We start from the raw sequence: 16,353 nt of genomic DNA, 5'->3' as shown, positions 1-16,353 counted from the left end.
AGAATCTGGGCAGCTAAGATGTGCAGCTGTGTTGCATTCGGTTTTAAAACTCACTGGATTTACACAAAAAGAATGGCCTTTTGTTTTAATTACAAGAAGGCATCAAGTACTTGTGGATCTGTGACTTACCTTGACCTTCACTGCTTTGTAAATGTCATAGCTTCTGACCAAACCAAGCGCATTAGCTTGCAATGGGACAGGTCGTTGGATGTCAATACAGGGATTCACACATCCCTAGCCTGGCAAAACATTGGTTCGCTGTATGTTAAATCAAAGTTTAGCAATTAGTAGAGGCAGGGTCCAGTTAGACTGACTGTGGCCCTGAATAAGTTTAAAATATGTTTTTACATCTCTTGCTGCCTTGTGAAGCAGACTGACAAGGCATTCACACAACTAGTGGCAAAATCCCTGAACTCTCCCCAATTGGAGTGGATGTCTACCAATTAGATGATTTCCTTCTGACCACACCCCGCCCCACCCCACCCAATACCCCCTCCCCCAGAGCTGGCAGTTCCAGGGAGTAAGGATGAGTGCATCCCACCATTTAGCCTGGGATACTTGAATCATGGATTTTTGAGTCCATCACAACTTTCATGAATTAGCAGGTCATAGCCATTCAGCGATTAGTGAGGAAATGGTACAGTTAGTCATTTGATAATATCAAAATTGAATCTTGCTGCAAAAAAGACCCCTTTGTCAAAGATTTAAGTATTGTACTCATCAAGACAATTTGCGAGAATTGCCAAAATAAAGAGAAAACAACATTTATACTGTATGCTGATTGGTTGGCAAGTAAACTCTAGTACAGTCATTTCTGTGGTAAGAATAACAGTTAATGAATACTGACAGTTAACTGCCAAACAGTGGTTAAATTTAAAAGTAGGCAGATTGACTCTGATTGATCAAGGCATTGCCGTTAGAAATGCATGAGAAAATGGTTATCATTTATTTTGTTGCATTGAAACAGTGTAGTTTCTGTATCTGTTCATTCTGTCTACAAAGAACAAGGTCCTGTGTTCTAACGTTTGTGGCATGTAGTACACAAGAGCACAACACTGCTATCCCAACTGACAATCCAAAATTGTTTTCCTGTGTAATTCTTTACACATGCAGGCTTGATTAGTAAATGTGGTCCAATCATGGAATCACATCCAATGTTGGATACTGTGTGGTGAGATTGTAAGTGTAGACTGGGTGGGTATGATCAGTACTTTCTTGTTGTGGAATATCCTGTTTCATATGATCTGCTAGACTTGGGATCTACTGGCTACCTACCTAGCATCGCACCAGCACATACGTTGCAATACATCTTGGTGTGATAGTCAGAATTTGTTTCTTTTTATTATGATGTTGATGATCACTATGTTGCTGCTGCATTGGACAGTGTGAAACACTAAGTTTCATGACAACATTTGAGATAGTTTATCTTTCCAGAGTAATCAGTTTCAAGACTGGACAGAGTCAACCTGCTTCATTTAAAATCTAAACAATATTTGACGGTTAACAGCCAATCATCATCAACCAGTGCATTCTCCGTGGAATTGTCTCTATCATTCAGAGTCTACTTGCTGGCTGATCAGCATTTTTTATCAAACAACATAAGTGTTGTTTTCTTATTGTATTTCTTGCAAATTGTCCAGGTGACTGCAAGGGAAAAATCTTCAACAAAATGTCTTATTTAAAAGGTGCAGTTAGCTTCAGTGCCATGCATTAACGAGAAGAAAAAATACTCAAGGCACTTACTATTGATCCAGTTGCAGTGAAGGTCCTTCAACACTGGATTGCCTGTTAACACAAACAGGTACAGTCATTGATTAGGTCTATGTATGGAGAATGTCCACTTTGGTAAATTAACAATTTCAAAAGAGGAAAGGAGAAAATTGAATGCTGAAAATCTGTAAATTGACTTGGAAAGAGATTTTTGTTCAGTTAGTGGAAGAAAGAAAAAAGAAACCTGGAAGGAGGGTGAAAATTTAGAATTGGTTTGTAGCATTTGTGAAAGTTAAGCACCATAACAGCTTGCTTCAACTTTCTATGTAATTCAGCAGTAAAAATGAATAGATTGAACAAAAGCTTTGTAAGTATAAATTTTAGGTTCCTTAGACTAAGTCACAAATTATACATTCCAATTTTCTAGAATTTTTCACTACAGAGAATAGATCAATTTAAGGCACAGAACAGAGCACTGCAGGTTGCAAATATTATGAGGGATAGATTTCAAAACAAACGATATACGACTCAGAACATTGACCTGTGTCTTGATTGCACTCGATGATATTAGCATTAAATGCCACAACTGAATTGTGGAAAGTTAAATTATTAAATGTTGGATGCGGACTGTGGTTGTATTGGTAGATTTCACGCTAGGAAATTGAAATTTATCACCTGCCATGCATTTAAAAATTGCCCTTTAAAAAGCAATAAGTTAAAGCTGTACTACAAGCAGCTTTATTTGTAGTTTTATTTTCTCATTTCATTTCTATAATTTGTCATACACAATGTAATCTGTTCTGTGTTTAAACCAGTGCCTGGAAATTTACAGATGCTCATTTTTAGGCATTGCAGCCGAATAGTGAGGCTCAAGATGTACCTGATAGTGGGTCTTTTCTCATTTTTCAATGCATATCACGTGGCAGGAATAGCCAGTCAGGAAGAAGATCAAGATTAAGCAACCTTTACATTGCAGCAGTTCTTAAATAAGTGAAGGAAAGGCTCTGGCTAACTGACGGACAGAGACTGGGGAAAGGTTAAAGCCCAGGGCTTGGAATGATTCAGTGCTGGGGTGGGTGGAAGTGTGGAGTGGGTATAGAGTTGCAAGGAGTGATTCAGCAGCTGAAGAAAGGGTATTGCAGTCAGGCCAGAAGGCTGGAAGGGAGCAGTCAGGAATGATGACAGTCTGGTAACTGTCAAGAGCAGTTTCAAATTTTTGTTTAATCTGTTGTCAGGAAAATCAGTGCACCTTTCAGGTCTACAGGCAGGCCGGAAGTGGAAAACTTTCTGTATTATTAGCAGGTAGTTCTGAGTTCTAATTTAACCAGGTGTAGCTACGTCACACTATTTGGGCTGTTTCAGGGAGGTCAGATTTGAAGTATGAGCCGCAACCTCAAACCTCTTATTTACATATGTAAAAGAACAAAAACAAATGTATTTCAAGCATGAATGCTGAATGCTTGGTATTCCTTTCCCAATGAAGTTGTATCTAAGCACTCAAATAAGAACAAAATAGTGTGGGTGATAGAATTCTGAAACAAATAGAAAGTGCTGGAGAAACACAGCTAGCCTGGCAATATCTGTAGAGAGAGAAACAGAGTTAAGGTTTGATAATGACTCTTCACTATATACTTCAGTCTCAGAACTCTGTTTCTCTCTCTATGGGTTCTGCCACATGTGCTGAATTTCTCCAACAATGTCTGCTTCCTGACTGCAGGATCAGGGACCTAGAATGATGACCAATTTCAGAAAAATTAAGTGCAGCAATATTCATAGACATAGATGCTTTTTGATACTTTATCAGCAGAGGCGTGGAAATAATTCGGTGTAACATTTGTACACAAAGCTTACTATTTTCATATGAAAACCCTTTTTCTGATATTTTCTTGATATAAATTATTAACCTATTAACTTTCTATTTTAATTCTATTAGTACAGCTAGAAAAATAACATACCTAAATTTTACATGACTGCAATACGTACATATACATTGTTCCCACTGAGTAATTTCTAAGATTGTAATACAAGTCATGTTCAGTCAGTAATGTTTTGTAACAAGGTAAGCAATGCTAATTGTTGTTTTCTGGATGCCCCACACTTTTGTCTATCATATCATCTGTCCATGTCACTTTGTAGCTTTCTTCTGTCGTCCAGGTAATATAGTATATCCCCCCCCAACTTAGTGACAGCTGTAAACTTGTACATATTAGACTATATTCCTTAATGTAAGTCATCAATATGTAATTGTGATAAAGCCCAGTGCAAATCCCTAAGGAATATCACTTGTCACATCCAACCAATCATAGTACATCCCTTCTTCCTTCATCTCTGTCCCCTCCCTCCAAGCTAATAATAACTCATGTCACACAGTTGCTTTCTAATTCTGTGCACTTCCATTTTATTGATAATCTCATGGTTTTATTAGATCACTTACCTGTGCCCTGAAATCCAGCAATGATGCTGCGTGTCGTACCAGCATAGACACCACTTCCCTGCTGGCACTACTATTCAATAAAGCTGCCAACCTCCAAATGACTGCTCTTGGCAGATTGGTCTTCTGTCACTGGGAAGGCCTGATTCCTGAGAGAGCCTGCCACTACCCAATTAAATGCCTAATTGCTACTAAACAACAGACTTTCCCAAAATGAAGCTGAGCAGGCTCTTGATGTCTCTCCAGCTAGTCATTGAAATCAATGTCACCTCCATTAACTACTGTCCTCTATTTCTCTGTTGATAGATTTCTATAATTTCCCCACAACTAATGTTAAAGTAGCAATTACTTTTTTTTCCCCTCAGATATGGATTGACATGTCTGAGTTTTTAATCCAAATGCATAATTCCTGAATCTAGTGTGCTTTGTAACAATAACATTATTACATTCAATTACCAAGCATATTTCTTTTAATACTTTGGGGCAGAAACTTTCAGATACTGGGGTTATCTGTCTCAAGCCCCATTATTTTCTACATTACCATTTATTTAATTATCTACATTAAATTGACTAAGTTCCCCACTTGACTTATTTTTAGGTTCCTTTGTACTGCTGGTATTTTGTCTTATTACTTCACTGTGAAAACATATACAAGGTACTCATCTGCCATTTCCACATTATCCTTCATAATCTTTGCTGTAACCACCCTTTACTGCCCATTCTCCTTCACCATAATCTTTCTCCTAATATATTTCTGAAATAATTTGCTACAGATATGACACCCTGGTCCAATTCATTTTAGTATTTTCTTTTTTACACCATTTATTACTTTTGTTGTACCCACTGTTGCTTCTTATAGCTGTCCCAGCCAATTAATTTTCACTTCTTGCTTTTGTGTAAATCTTTTAGTTCGGCTTCTTGTTTGTTATGGTTGCTTAATTACACAAGTGGAAACTATGCCTTTTAGGGGTATGCACTGGTTTTATCAAAAACGTGTTTGAATATTTCCCACTGCTGGTATGTAGACTTACCCATTAAACATTGCCCATTTTTGTAAAGTTGCCTCACTTTAATTTGAAATTTCGGTTTGTGATTCTCCCTTCTCCTCCTTGTAGGTTCTAAAAATTAGATTTTGGTTGTAAAAATACTAACCTGTATTTATTTTCTTTAAAATCTCAACCTTTACCATATAAGCTGTTCTGCTTTTCCTAATCTTAAGTGAAAAATAAAATCTCCATTTATAAAGATGCTCTGATTATGCATTAACCCTCCACCCACACCCAATGATGAGACCATTATCAGAAGGTCTGTCATTATTCAAAAAGCTCTTTGTATACATGCTCTTTTTCTCTTGACAATAGTGTCTTTATTCATGGTGAAATTCTTACGTTCACTTCCTTTGCTATTATATACCAGGAAATTCACGCTTTCCATTCATTGACTTCACAGTATGTACACTGCCTACATGCACTTGGAAATATTACCCCCATTGCATCAAGACCATTGTACAGATTTGCTGGTAACCTGTAGTTGGAAGGATGAGACTTGTCACACACATCACTCCATTCCCTGTATCACAGACATTTAGGTTAGAAACATTGACCTAAATGCAATGTAAGATATCAAACTTACACGTTAGAGAACTGAAGATACTGATGTATCTATCCATTAAGTTAGCAGATGCTTTGTTTGCTAGTGTTACGTGTGATTTGTTGGATCTCTGAAACATCAGATACCGGGTTCAAGTCTGACAACAAAAACATAGGCATAAAACCCAGTTGACATTCCAGCACAGTACTGCTGAAGTGCTGTACTGTCAGAGGTCCTGCCTTTCATGTGAAACACTAATACGAAGCCTCCATCTTCTCTCCAGTGAATGTAAATGGTTTTATGTAATCATTTGAAGAAATGGAAAGTTCTCTCTAGGGTGCTATACAATATTTATCATTCAATATTAAGGATTTTTAAAGTGGTATAGACGTACACTTTCCCTAGTGTGCAAATTAGGTGGCTGGAAACTTCTCTCAGTTATAAGGGATACTTCCATTCTAATACTGGAGTATATTCGTGGAGCAATTTTGCTTTATTGGCATAATGATAGCAATGTTCAGAAAACACCAAATAGAAATCCCAACGGAGCTTATATTTTATTACATTGTGGCAAGACAGTGTCTTTCTAAAATCTATCTAAATAACATAACTCAACACTTTAGCATGTATGCTGAAATCAAATTTGACTTTGCCACACAGGTGGTAGTCTGGGGGAATGAAGCAGCCACCTGTTTATAGGATGCACCTGATTTTCGTTTCATTGCTTTCAGTGGAATATAAGCCTCATGGATTTTATGGTGGATAGGAAGCTTTCTCTGCCAGATTATGAGCAGATATTAATGACCAACATCTACCCACTATTATTAAATTATTAGCAGAAGCAGACCACCCTTATGCACTAGTGTAATGTGTGTTTGATTTTTTTAACCAGTCCATTATTTTAGATTTATTGCTAATTATTCTGAAATAAACCCTTCGGAACTAAATTATTTTAACTGAAAACTAATATTTTTCTGTTACCTTCTCATAATTTGAGAAATTTCAAGCAGACAGAAGGATAAACAGATGCAGGAATATGAAATTGAGTCAGTTAACTAAGGGACAGCAAGCTGGGTCATTCACAGCTCAGAACTTACACTTTCAGATGCTTTTCTTTCCCTTTGGCCACAGGTTTCATTTGGGGTGAAGTAAAACAAATGTGGGATGGTGGACTTCAGGACTATATACACGACTGGTGGAACCTTATGGATTTTGTAATGAATTCTTTATACCTAGCAACAATTTCTCTGAAAATTGTTGCCTTTGTTAAGGTAATTCCTTTTTCAGTTATCTCGTTCTTTCTTAGCAACTGAACATTGTGATGACTTCTGAGGAAGGGTCACCAGACCCAAAGCTCTAACTCTGTTTTTTCCTTCACAGATGCTGCCAGACCTGCTGAGCTTTTCCAGTAACTTTGTTTTTGTTCCTGATTTACAGCATTCACAGTTCTTTCAGTTTTTATTGCGATAATTTATTGGATTGTAGATGCAGCTGAGTGAACATACTGATTCCAGCATAAACCAAAGCACCAAAACACTTGCTTAATTTAGCTTGGTGGTACGTAAAGGAAACAGGAAAGGGCAATTGCAATAAAGAATTAGGTGAGAGTGGGAATTTTATTAGAGAACAAATAAAAACTGGAATCAAAGAGGTGCTGTAGTGCAAGGAATATATAAACAAAACAAGGTGAGGAAGTGGAATTGAAAAGAGGAAAAATAAAACAGCTGAAAGGTGAGAAAGAAACACCTGAAAGTAACAGGTGAAGAAGAGAATACAGATGTAAAGAATGGGCATTTGTAAATAACAGTGAAATGAGAGACAATAATAATAGACATGATAAGAAGAAAGCAGAAAGAGAGAAGGAAAAAACTGCAAAGAATGTGAAATGTTTCTTTGCTAGCAGCATTGAGCATGACCTATCATGCTCAGTTGACCATGAAATATTTCTAGTAGATTCAGACACAAGAAAATGAAGCACTGTGTATTTCTGTCTCTACTTTTCTACTTTTACCACAACTAGGTTTTCAAGCTTTGAGGATAGCCCTTCTGAGTTCCAGCCTGGAACTCAACCCATATATGCTCACAATATGTGATATACCTCTCCACATGCAAATACTTAAATCTTAGCTTCAGTTTGTAATAAACCATGATTATTTATACAAGCTTTAATAATGAACTGGATCACATTACAAAGCTGAGGATATGTTAGCTCATGAGGTGTTTAAATGTAATTCTTGGTGGGCAAATATAATTTTAAACACAAGCATTTCAATTCTTATTTTACAGAAATTTTGAACTCACATTTTATATTCAACATTTCTTTATCGTTCTTTGACAAAATGTATAGTTTAAGCAGCTTTGCTGAACAGTTTTAAATTTCTAAAACATTATAAGTGACCAGATTAGGTAGTCTTGCTCAAAACTATCTATCAAAATGTAGAATTATACTTCTGCAAAGTCGAATACTTTGTATCTATCAAATGTTTATTTTGAGCTCTATTTTCAATCTTTAACTCAACAGCATCTGTAATTTAACAGGAGTTTGAAGAAAAGATTACCCCACACATCATTTCCAGATCAATTAAAAACAATGATTTTCACAGCAGTAATCATTATGCTTTCAAAGAAATAAGATATCTTTTTGAATTTAAAAATCTCTAAAAATACAATATATATATTAGTACCTGTAAGCACCCAGATACTATGCTTAACAGCTGTTGCAATACATCAGTGAAACAGTAAGAGAAGGCAGTCGTTGAGTTTGTCATTTGTGGTTTGATGTTCGTGTCGATGACCATAATTTAGCTGCAAATAATTATGTTCTTGTATTTTGAAATTGATATCTAATATATGCTAATAACTGTAGACTTTATATTTAGACTGCATAAGTCAGTAAAATGAAACAAGCGTTTCTCTAAACTGAGATTATTATGATCATTTTCTGATTTGTACAATGAACTATTTTATTTTTGGGACTGATAAATAGTCATTGACCTTTATCAAGCTGATCGAAGTTGGTATGTGTTTTATACTGACACTGTTATTTTGTTTAAAGTACAGTGGTTCACGTCAACGGCAGGACTGGGAAATGTGGCATCCCACCCTAGTTGCTGAAGCATTATTTGCTATTGCAAACATCTTCAGTTCTCTTCGCCTAATTTCACTTTTCACTGCTAATTCTCATCTGGGACCTCTCCAAATATCTCTTGGACGTATGCTGTTGGATATTCTGAAGTTTTTATTCATATACTGTCTGGTGCTACTAGCTTTTGCAAATGGTCTGAATCAATTATACTTTTACTATGAGACAAATGCTACAGAGGAACCAAATAATTGCAAAGGGATAAGGTGTGAAAAACAGAACAATGCCTTTTCAACGTAAGCATTTTTATTTTCTTTTGAATTGCAAGTTATAGTTAGATATTCATTACAATCATGAGTCTGTACAAAAACTTCCAATGTGCATTGTTACCTCACAAGAGAGCATGCATAACAAAAATCCCGTCACATCGAAACATATTTTGCATTGAAACAGTAAGGGACATTCTGTACACAAATGTTTTATTTCTACTGTTGAACCAATACTGTAATGTGCTGGAGTTGGGGGAGGCTGGGAATTGAGAGGATGGTCTCATAAATAGACTTTGTGCTTTACTGTCGCAAGGGTTATCCATTAGTTTATAGTCGCACCACACCAGAATTGCTGGAGACAGTCGGTGACAATATATCAGCATAGTTTACTTTGAGAGAGATAATGGGAACTGCAGACACTGGAGAATCCAAGATAACAAAGTGTAGGGCCGGATGAACACAGCAGGCCAAGCAGCATCATGGAAGCACAAAAGCTGACGTTTCAGGCCTAGACGCTTCATCAGAAAACGGGGACGGGGAGAGGGTTCTGAAATAAATAGGGAGGGGGCGCGCGGATCGAAGATGGATAGAGGAGAAGATAGGTGGAGAAGAGACAGACAAGTTAAAGAGGCAGGGATGGAGCCAGTAGAGGTGAGTGTAGGTGGGGAGGGGATAGGTCAGCCTGGGGAGGATGGACAGGTCAAGGGGGCGGGATGAGGTTTCATAGGTAGGAGATGGGGGTGGGGCTTGAGGTGGGTGGAGGGGATAGGTGGGAGGAAGGACAGGTTGGGGAGGCGGGGAGGAGCTGGGCTGGTTTTGGAATGCACTAGTGAGAGGGGAGATTTTGAAGCTTTAACTCCATATTGATACCATTGGGCTGCAGAGTTCCCAAGCTGAAACCACCGAGAAACCAATATCCATTTCAAGCCCATCGACTCCCACAGCTACCTAGAATACACTTCCTCCCACCCAACTTCCTGCAAAATGCCATTCCCTATTCCCAATTCCTTCGCCTCTGCGGCATCTGCTCCCAGGATGAGGCATTCCACTCCCGAACATCTCAGATGTCCTCGTTTTTCAAGGACCGCACCTCCCCCCCACCCCACAGTGATCCAGAATGCCCTTGACCCTGTCTGTCGTATTTTTCGCAACTCATCCCTCACACCCTGTCCCCGCAATATCCACAAAAAGAGAATTCCCCTCATCCTCACGTAACACCCTACCAGCCTCTGTATCCAACGCATCATCCTCTGACACTTCCACCATTTGCAATCCGACCCCAAAGACCCGCCCCACCCTTGTCTGCCTTCCAGAGAGACCACTCTCTCCATGACTCCCTTGTCTGCTCCGCACTCCCCTCCAACCCCACTACACCGAGCACTTGCCCCTGCAACTGCATGAAGTGCTGCACCTGCTCCCATACCTCCTCCCTCACCCCCATCCCAGGCCCTAAGTAGACTTTCCACATCAATCAGGTGTTCAACTGCATATCTCCCAATGTGGTACATTGCATCTGCTGTACCCATTGTGGCCTCCTGTACATTGGGGAAACCAAACAGAGGCTTGAGGACCGCTTTGCAGAACATCTACGCTCGATTCGCGATAAACAACTGCACCTCCTAGTCATGAACCATTTCAACTCCCCCTCCCATTCCTTAGACAACATGTCCATCATGAGCCTCCTGCAGTGCCACAATGATGCCACCCGTAGGTTGCAGGAACAGCAACTCATATTCCACTTGGGAACCCTGCAGCCTAATGGTATCAATGTGGATTTCACAAGCTTCAAAATCTCCCCCACCCCACTGCACCCCAAAACCAGCCCAGCTTGTCCCCGCCTCCCCAACCTGTTGTTCTTCTCACCTATCCCCTCCTCCGACCTCAAGCCGCACGTCCATTTCCTTCCTACTAACCTCATCCCGCCCCCTTGACCTGTCCATCCTCCCCGGACTGACCTATCCCCTCCCCACCTACACACCTCTCCTGGCTCCATCCCTGCCTCTTTGACTTGTCTGTCTCCTCTTCACCTATCTTCTCCTCAATCCATCTTCGATCCACCTCCCCCTCTCTCCCTATTTATTTCAGAACCCTCCCCCCTCTCCCTCTTTTCTGATGAAGGGTCCAGGCCCAAAACGTCTGCTTTTGTGCTCCTAAGATGCTACTTGGCCTGCTGTGTTCATCCAGCTCGACACTTTGCTATCTCATAGTTTACTTTGAAACTGCATACTCAGCACAGTAGACATGCCAAATGGGTGTATGAAAGATCATCACTTAAAGTTATCTGTTTCAAATTGATCACCATGATGGAATTTTTAAAATGTTTGGACGTTTATGAATATATTTAATTTAATTTGTTTTTGACCTTTTCAGTTTTGTATTTGTCTGACTAACGTAAGCAGCCAGCATTGCTAATAGACTGACATCGCAAAATGTTACTACTATCTGTGAAACCATATTCTAATTGCAGCTTTCAATAGAAAGGGAATGAGGGACTGAACCCTGTCTTAATGGACTTAATTTCTAAAATGTTTTACCTGTGCTGTTTTCAGATGTTTCATGGAAGGCTTCCTGCCATAGCTGATGGTGACTTCACTTATGCAAATTTCCACTGATCACATCATTAGTTACTAGTCCAATCTGCCTTACTCACTTGTGAGGTAATGAGGTAGAATTGGTTACCACTGCTGGAACATCCAAGAAATCGTGCCGTGGGAGCCATATTTCAACCTCAGCTGAACACTATTTCAAATACTTGGAGCCAGGAACTACCCTTGTCAACTCAAACTCTCCTTGACAATTTTGTTCTCAGCATTTATCATTAAAGATATGCTCCAGAAAGGGATGCTAGCACCCTGTTTGTCCAACATGGACCTAGAGGTCTTGGTGGATGGGGTGGTCAGCAGAAGTGTAATGCTGTTTCATCCAGACATAGAAAGGAGGTCACACCATTATATGTAGCCAGCCTGGACAGAGGAAACGATCTGGGTCAGTTTGGTATCCCAGGTGAAAGAAATGCCCAGAAATACCCTCAGGATAAGTGCAGTTTTCTGTCTTCTATCTTACACCCACTCTAACTTTGACACTGTACACAACTCCCACTAGTGCATGACAGATCTCCAATCAATGGTTCTCGTCCTCCCAAACTATTAACCATGTTCCTGCCATCTGAGCTTCCTATTAACTCAGTGGGAATCCTTTCAACACCCGCTAACAGCTCTTGCAAACATTTTAATCACACTCAATCCCTCCTTCAGTCTCGTCACACAACATCACAAGGATGAAGGTGGACAGTGGGATGGTTGACAGTTGTGTGCTCAATGCCCCCGTATCCAGAGTTGGCAGGTGTGATTCTTTAACCTGTGAGGCTCAGGCCTCCACTTGTGAGTGAGGTGAGGCCCATCAAGGGACAGTGACATTAAACAAACACACAGTTTAAAGACATTTTGTATCATTGAATTCTGGATGTGAACCGTCTAGACTAAAAGTCTCACCACAACCTTGGCCATCTCATTTAACATTTAAAATAAATCATAGTAATGCCTGTGAAACATAAATAATACCAGGTGAACTGTGAAATTTCACCTTTGTCCCACAATTCATAATCACCCTCTATTGTGTTATAGTTTGCACAAGGTTCGGAAGCTGTACATTTCACACCTTAAATTGTAAAATATTCGTACCTTTGGCTTATACGGAATGCTACGTTTCTTGGTTACTGTGTCGGCTGAGGGTGAGGAAAGGAATCTTTATTGTTATAACCTCATTTTGAGTCACTCAGCATGTGTGTTCCATATGGCTTAAGCAACATACACCTGAATCAGGTCAACAATGCGAAAGATCCCCGTAGAGACATGCCACTGCCTTCCTTGTCAGAGGCCTTCATGTGCACTATTTGAATAGTGTTTGTGTGCGCTGCAGCTGCTGAAATACTACATTATTGAGAAGCTCCTTTTATTTCTGATATTGCCTCATTCATATGAACATTCCCAAAGGACCCAGACACGGAACTGTTGACATCCGTGTGTCCACAGCAATGAGAGCATACACAGGATGGATGAGAAACACAAGCATCTGAAAACCTGGAACCAGCTTCAATCTCTAGTGGATGTTGTGTAGTCTTCTAATGTCAACCTGCAGCCACAGATGCCTTCCTGATGCAATGAAATACCCGAGAGTCACAGTCGCTCGTCATCCGTGGAATGCTGTGTGGATGAGGGACTGTGGCATTGTACTCTGTTTAAAGATAGTGGAACACAACGTTGTAATGTCCACTGCATCTAAAGTGCAGCAATTTCCTCTGATATTTAAGGCCATTGAGGGTTATAGGATGACTCCTCAACAAATGTTCCCAGGTAAGTCAGATTAGGCAGGGGTCTGGAAGAGCGTTTGTGGCCATACAGTACAGGCAAATGATACTGTTTAATCCTTGGAAAATTTTGTTCCATTAAACTGGTGGACACAACAAGGCTATGTGACAGATGATGAGGATCTTTGACAGTACAGCATTGCGCCAACTAGGGACATGAGGATGTCCATCAGAAGGAACTATTGTGCAACAGTGCCAACTAAAGCAACCCCAGGCTGGACCTCGTTGGGAACTTCCTTGAACAGTACTGAGTTGTGTGGCCCTCCTTCAATGACTGTAAATGTTATGATGCTACAGAGACCAGCTTCCACTGTTTAATCCCAATTGTAAGTGCAGCTTAACAGTACTTTTAATAAGACTTCAGATCATAAACTGATGGATGCTTTCACAACATCTGATTCGATCATTATAAAGTATCTTGTTAGCATGGACATCACTGAAAGAATAACTATCAATCAGACATAGGTAGAACATTGTATGGTACTAAGGATGGCTAGCCTCTTGAGTTTCATTCCTATATTGCAACTAATTGACAGTCAGTCATGCAGCTAATGATAAAACATTAATATATATTTTAAAATGTGATAATGTATTTACAATGAAGTTTCACACATGGCACCTAGGTGCTGCCAGCAGGTTTCTTCTTCTTTTCCCCCCTACTACATCTAAGTACAGTCCAAAATGCTACAGCTGGAGTGGAGGGAGTCTGCCTTATAATGGAGCCTGTCGGTATTGTAGTTTTGGATGGGAGACCCTGGGTCATTTCTGGTTAGGGAGCATGGAAATTGCGAAAGTGTCCTGCCAGATGCAATCTCCCCCTTCTCAGATTGACCTTGCACAGAGACAGAGGTGCAGGGACCTCAGGAGCATCTCAGGAGAGAGTTTTGAGGCACTGTGTGTATGGTTCTTCCTCTACCTGGGTGCTTTCTGGCTTATTTCATTGTGAGGAAGGGGCACCTGAAAATGTGGCCAACAACCCTTATTTGTCCTCTGTTTCCATGCTGTTGGTGCTGAGTACCGATAGCTACAGCACTGGAGTGCAGGTGTGTGCATATAACTGCCAGATATTGTGTGCTGGAGCTGTTTGTCCATGGCTGGTGATAAACATGTCCAGGGAGACAGCCAAACGTGTGCATGCTGGAGCCAGCAAACTATCAGTGGTATTGGTGGAATCCTCCAACCTTTGATCCAGGTTTCTGAGTGCCTCCAACAAATTTATTTGTGACACCCTTCTCAGCATATTAATGCCTAACACCATTGGGGTTCCCTTCTGTCTCACACTCAGCACTTACCTGGACTCCAGCAGCCTTCCCAGTACCTGTTGAGTTTCCTTCTCAACAAGCCACAGAATCGTTGTCATAATGTGCTCACCAGAGAATGTGCACTTGACTTTAACCTCACTCATTTACCCACAGAGATATCAGTATCTGAGCTGGTGGAGGATGCAGGACACAACCTTGACGGTCAATTGTCAGAGGAGTTTGTGGCTACTTCCTCAGGAGTGGAGAAGGAGATGTTGGTTGGGTGAATCGGCTCCCCTCAGGATGGAAACAATGTGGATCAGTTGGTGCGTGTTGACGACAAAGAATAAGTAGCAGCATAGGTGTGGTAGCTTGGGTCTATTGAGAATACATTCTCAGTGATGGTCTTGTGGGAATAGTGTCGAAATTTACAATGAATCTTATTTGGTTAAAAGGACATGGTGGTCTTGGCACCTCCACATGACCACCTGAGCAATCTCCATCCACTATTGTAAGCTAATACTTTTTCTCCTTGTACTGGGTGATAACATGAATGTTGGGCTCCCCAGTTTGGCTCTTAGACCCTTCTTGTAAGTCTTTTTTTTGCAATGAGACAAAGGAATGGATTGGGTGAGATTAAAGTGGCTGGCACTGGCTGTTAGTATTGTTGCATGTGCAGGCAAATTGTTGAGTCTCCTGAATGAGTAGAACCCACAGAGGGCGTGCAGGGTTAGTAATGTAGAGTGTTAGGGTGAATGAGAACCGCTGAAGATTGATGCTGCATAGAGTGGTGAAAATGGGAGCCCATGAGTCTTGGTGGGAGATCTGTGTTTCTGCAGAGTTAGTGAATATGAGGCAACAAAGAAGAGATGGTGGCATTCACCCATTCAGAGCACAGAGATCATTAAACTTCTTTGTACACTTCTGGACATTCCTCAAACCTTAGACACTGCACTAAACCAGGTGGTAACTTCAAACCAGGCTGTCCAGGTCTAGTTCATACTGCCATTTGCTGGTTTTAAGAAAACCAGATGACCCAACTCTCAAGCACCTTGTTCACCAGGACCTTCAAGTTCTGATAGCAAATTTCAATGCCAACTAGTTTCAGTCGATCACCTTTGGAGTTATTGTTCTCACACTTCAACTGTGAAAGGCTACTCCTGACTTGTAGCATTTGACCTGGTATACACTTGGGATTTAAACATGTTATCATTGGCATGAATCTTAGAAGGTCCTGGCAGCTGCAAACATTTCTCCCATTGGGTGAAGGCACAGTAGCACGAGGGCAGTGCCTCAGAGGCATGGTGTGTACACAATAAGGAGAATAGTAATCATGCATGAGATAACTTGCCAGAGCTCAGGGTAGTAACCTTCCATGAAGCCTTGAATTTATGGTTAAATTCAAAGCAATTATTTTTGGCCCCCAGCAAAAGCTGAATGCCCTATGAGCCAACTCTATTCCTTGTCCTGACAAGCTTCTAACTCTGACAGTTTACAATTTTACAAAGTGAGCTTCCAATTACATATTCATGCCATCACTAAGACTGCCTAATTCCACCTCCTTAGCATCACCGATTATGCATCTTCCTCAGCTCATCTGTTGTTGAAATCCTCATCGTGCCTTCATTGCTTTTAGTTTTGTGCTTTACAGCACATTACTGACA

The 16,353-nt window shown here is 40.4% G+C and overlaps 1 protein-coding gene across 2 annotated transcripts in view; it reads left to right on the top strand.

Moving 5' to 3' along the window:
• LOC125453711 (short transient receptor potential channel 4-like) overlaps positions 1–16,353 on the top strand; it is a 101,970-nt gene that overhangs the window by 72,317 nt on the left and 13,300 nt on the right. For both annotated transcript variants that reach the window (XM_048533619.2, XM_048533621.2), the window contains exons 5-6: positions 6,863–7,002; positions 8,787–9,109. In XM_048533619.2, coding sequence (XP_048389576.1) covers positions 6,863–7,002; positions 8,787–9,109 — 463 coding nt within the window. The remainder of the gene's footprint in view (positions 1–6,862; positions 7,003–8,786; positions 9,110–16,353) is intronic.

The sequence above is a fragment of the Stegostoma tigrinum genome, chromosome 6, assembly GCF_030684315.1.
Source record: "Stegostoma tigrinum isolate sSteTig4 chromosome 6, sSteTig4.hap1, whole genome shotgun sequence".
In the NCBI taxonomy this organism is placed as follows: Eukaryota; Metazoa; Chordata; class Chondrichthyes; order Orectolobiformes; family Stegostomatidae; genus Stegostoma; species Stegostoma tigrinum.
Note: the sequence above shows the minus strand (reverse complement) of the source record. Positions and strands in the feature narration are given on the sequence as shown.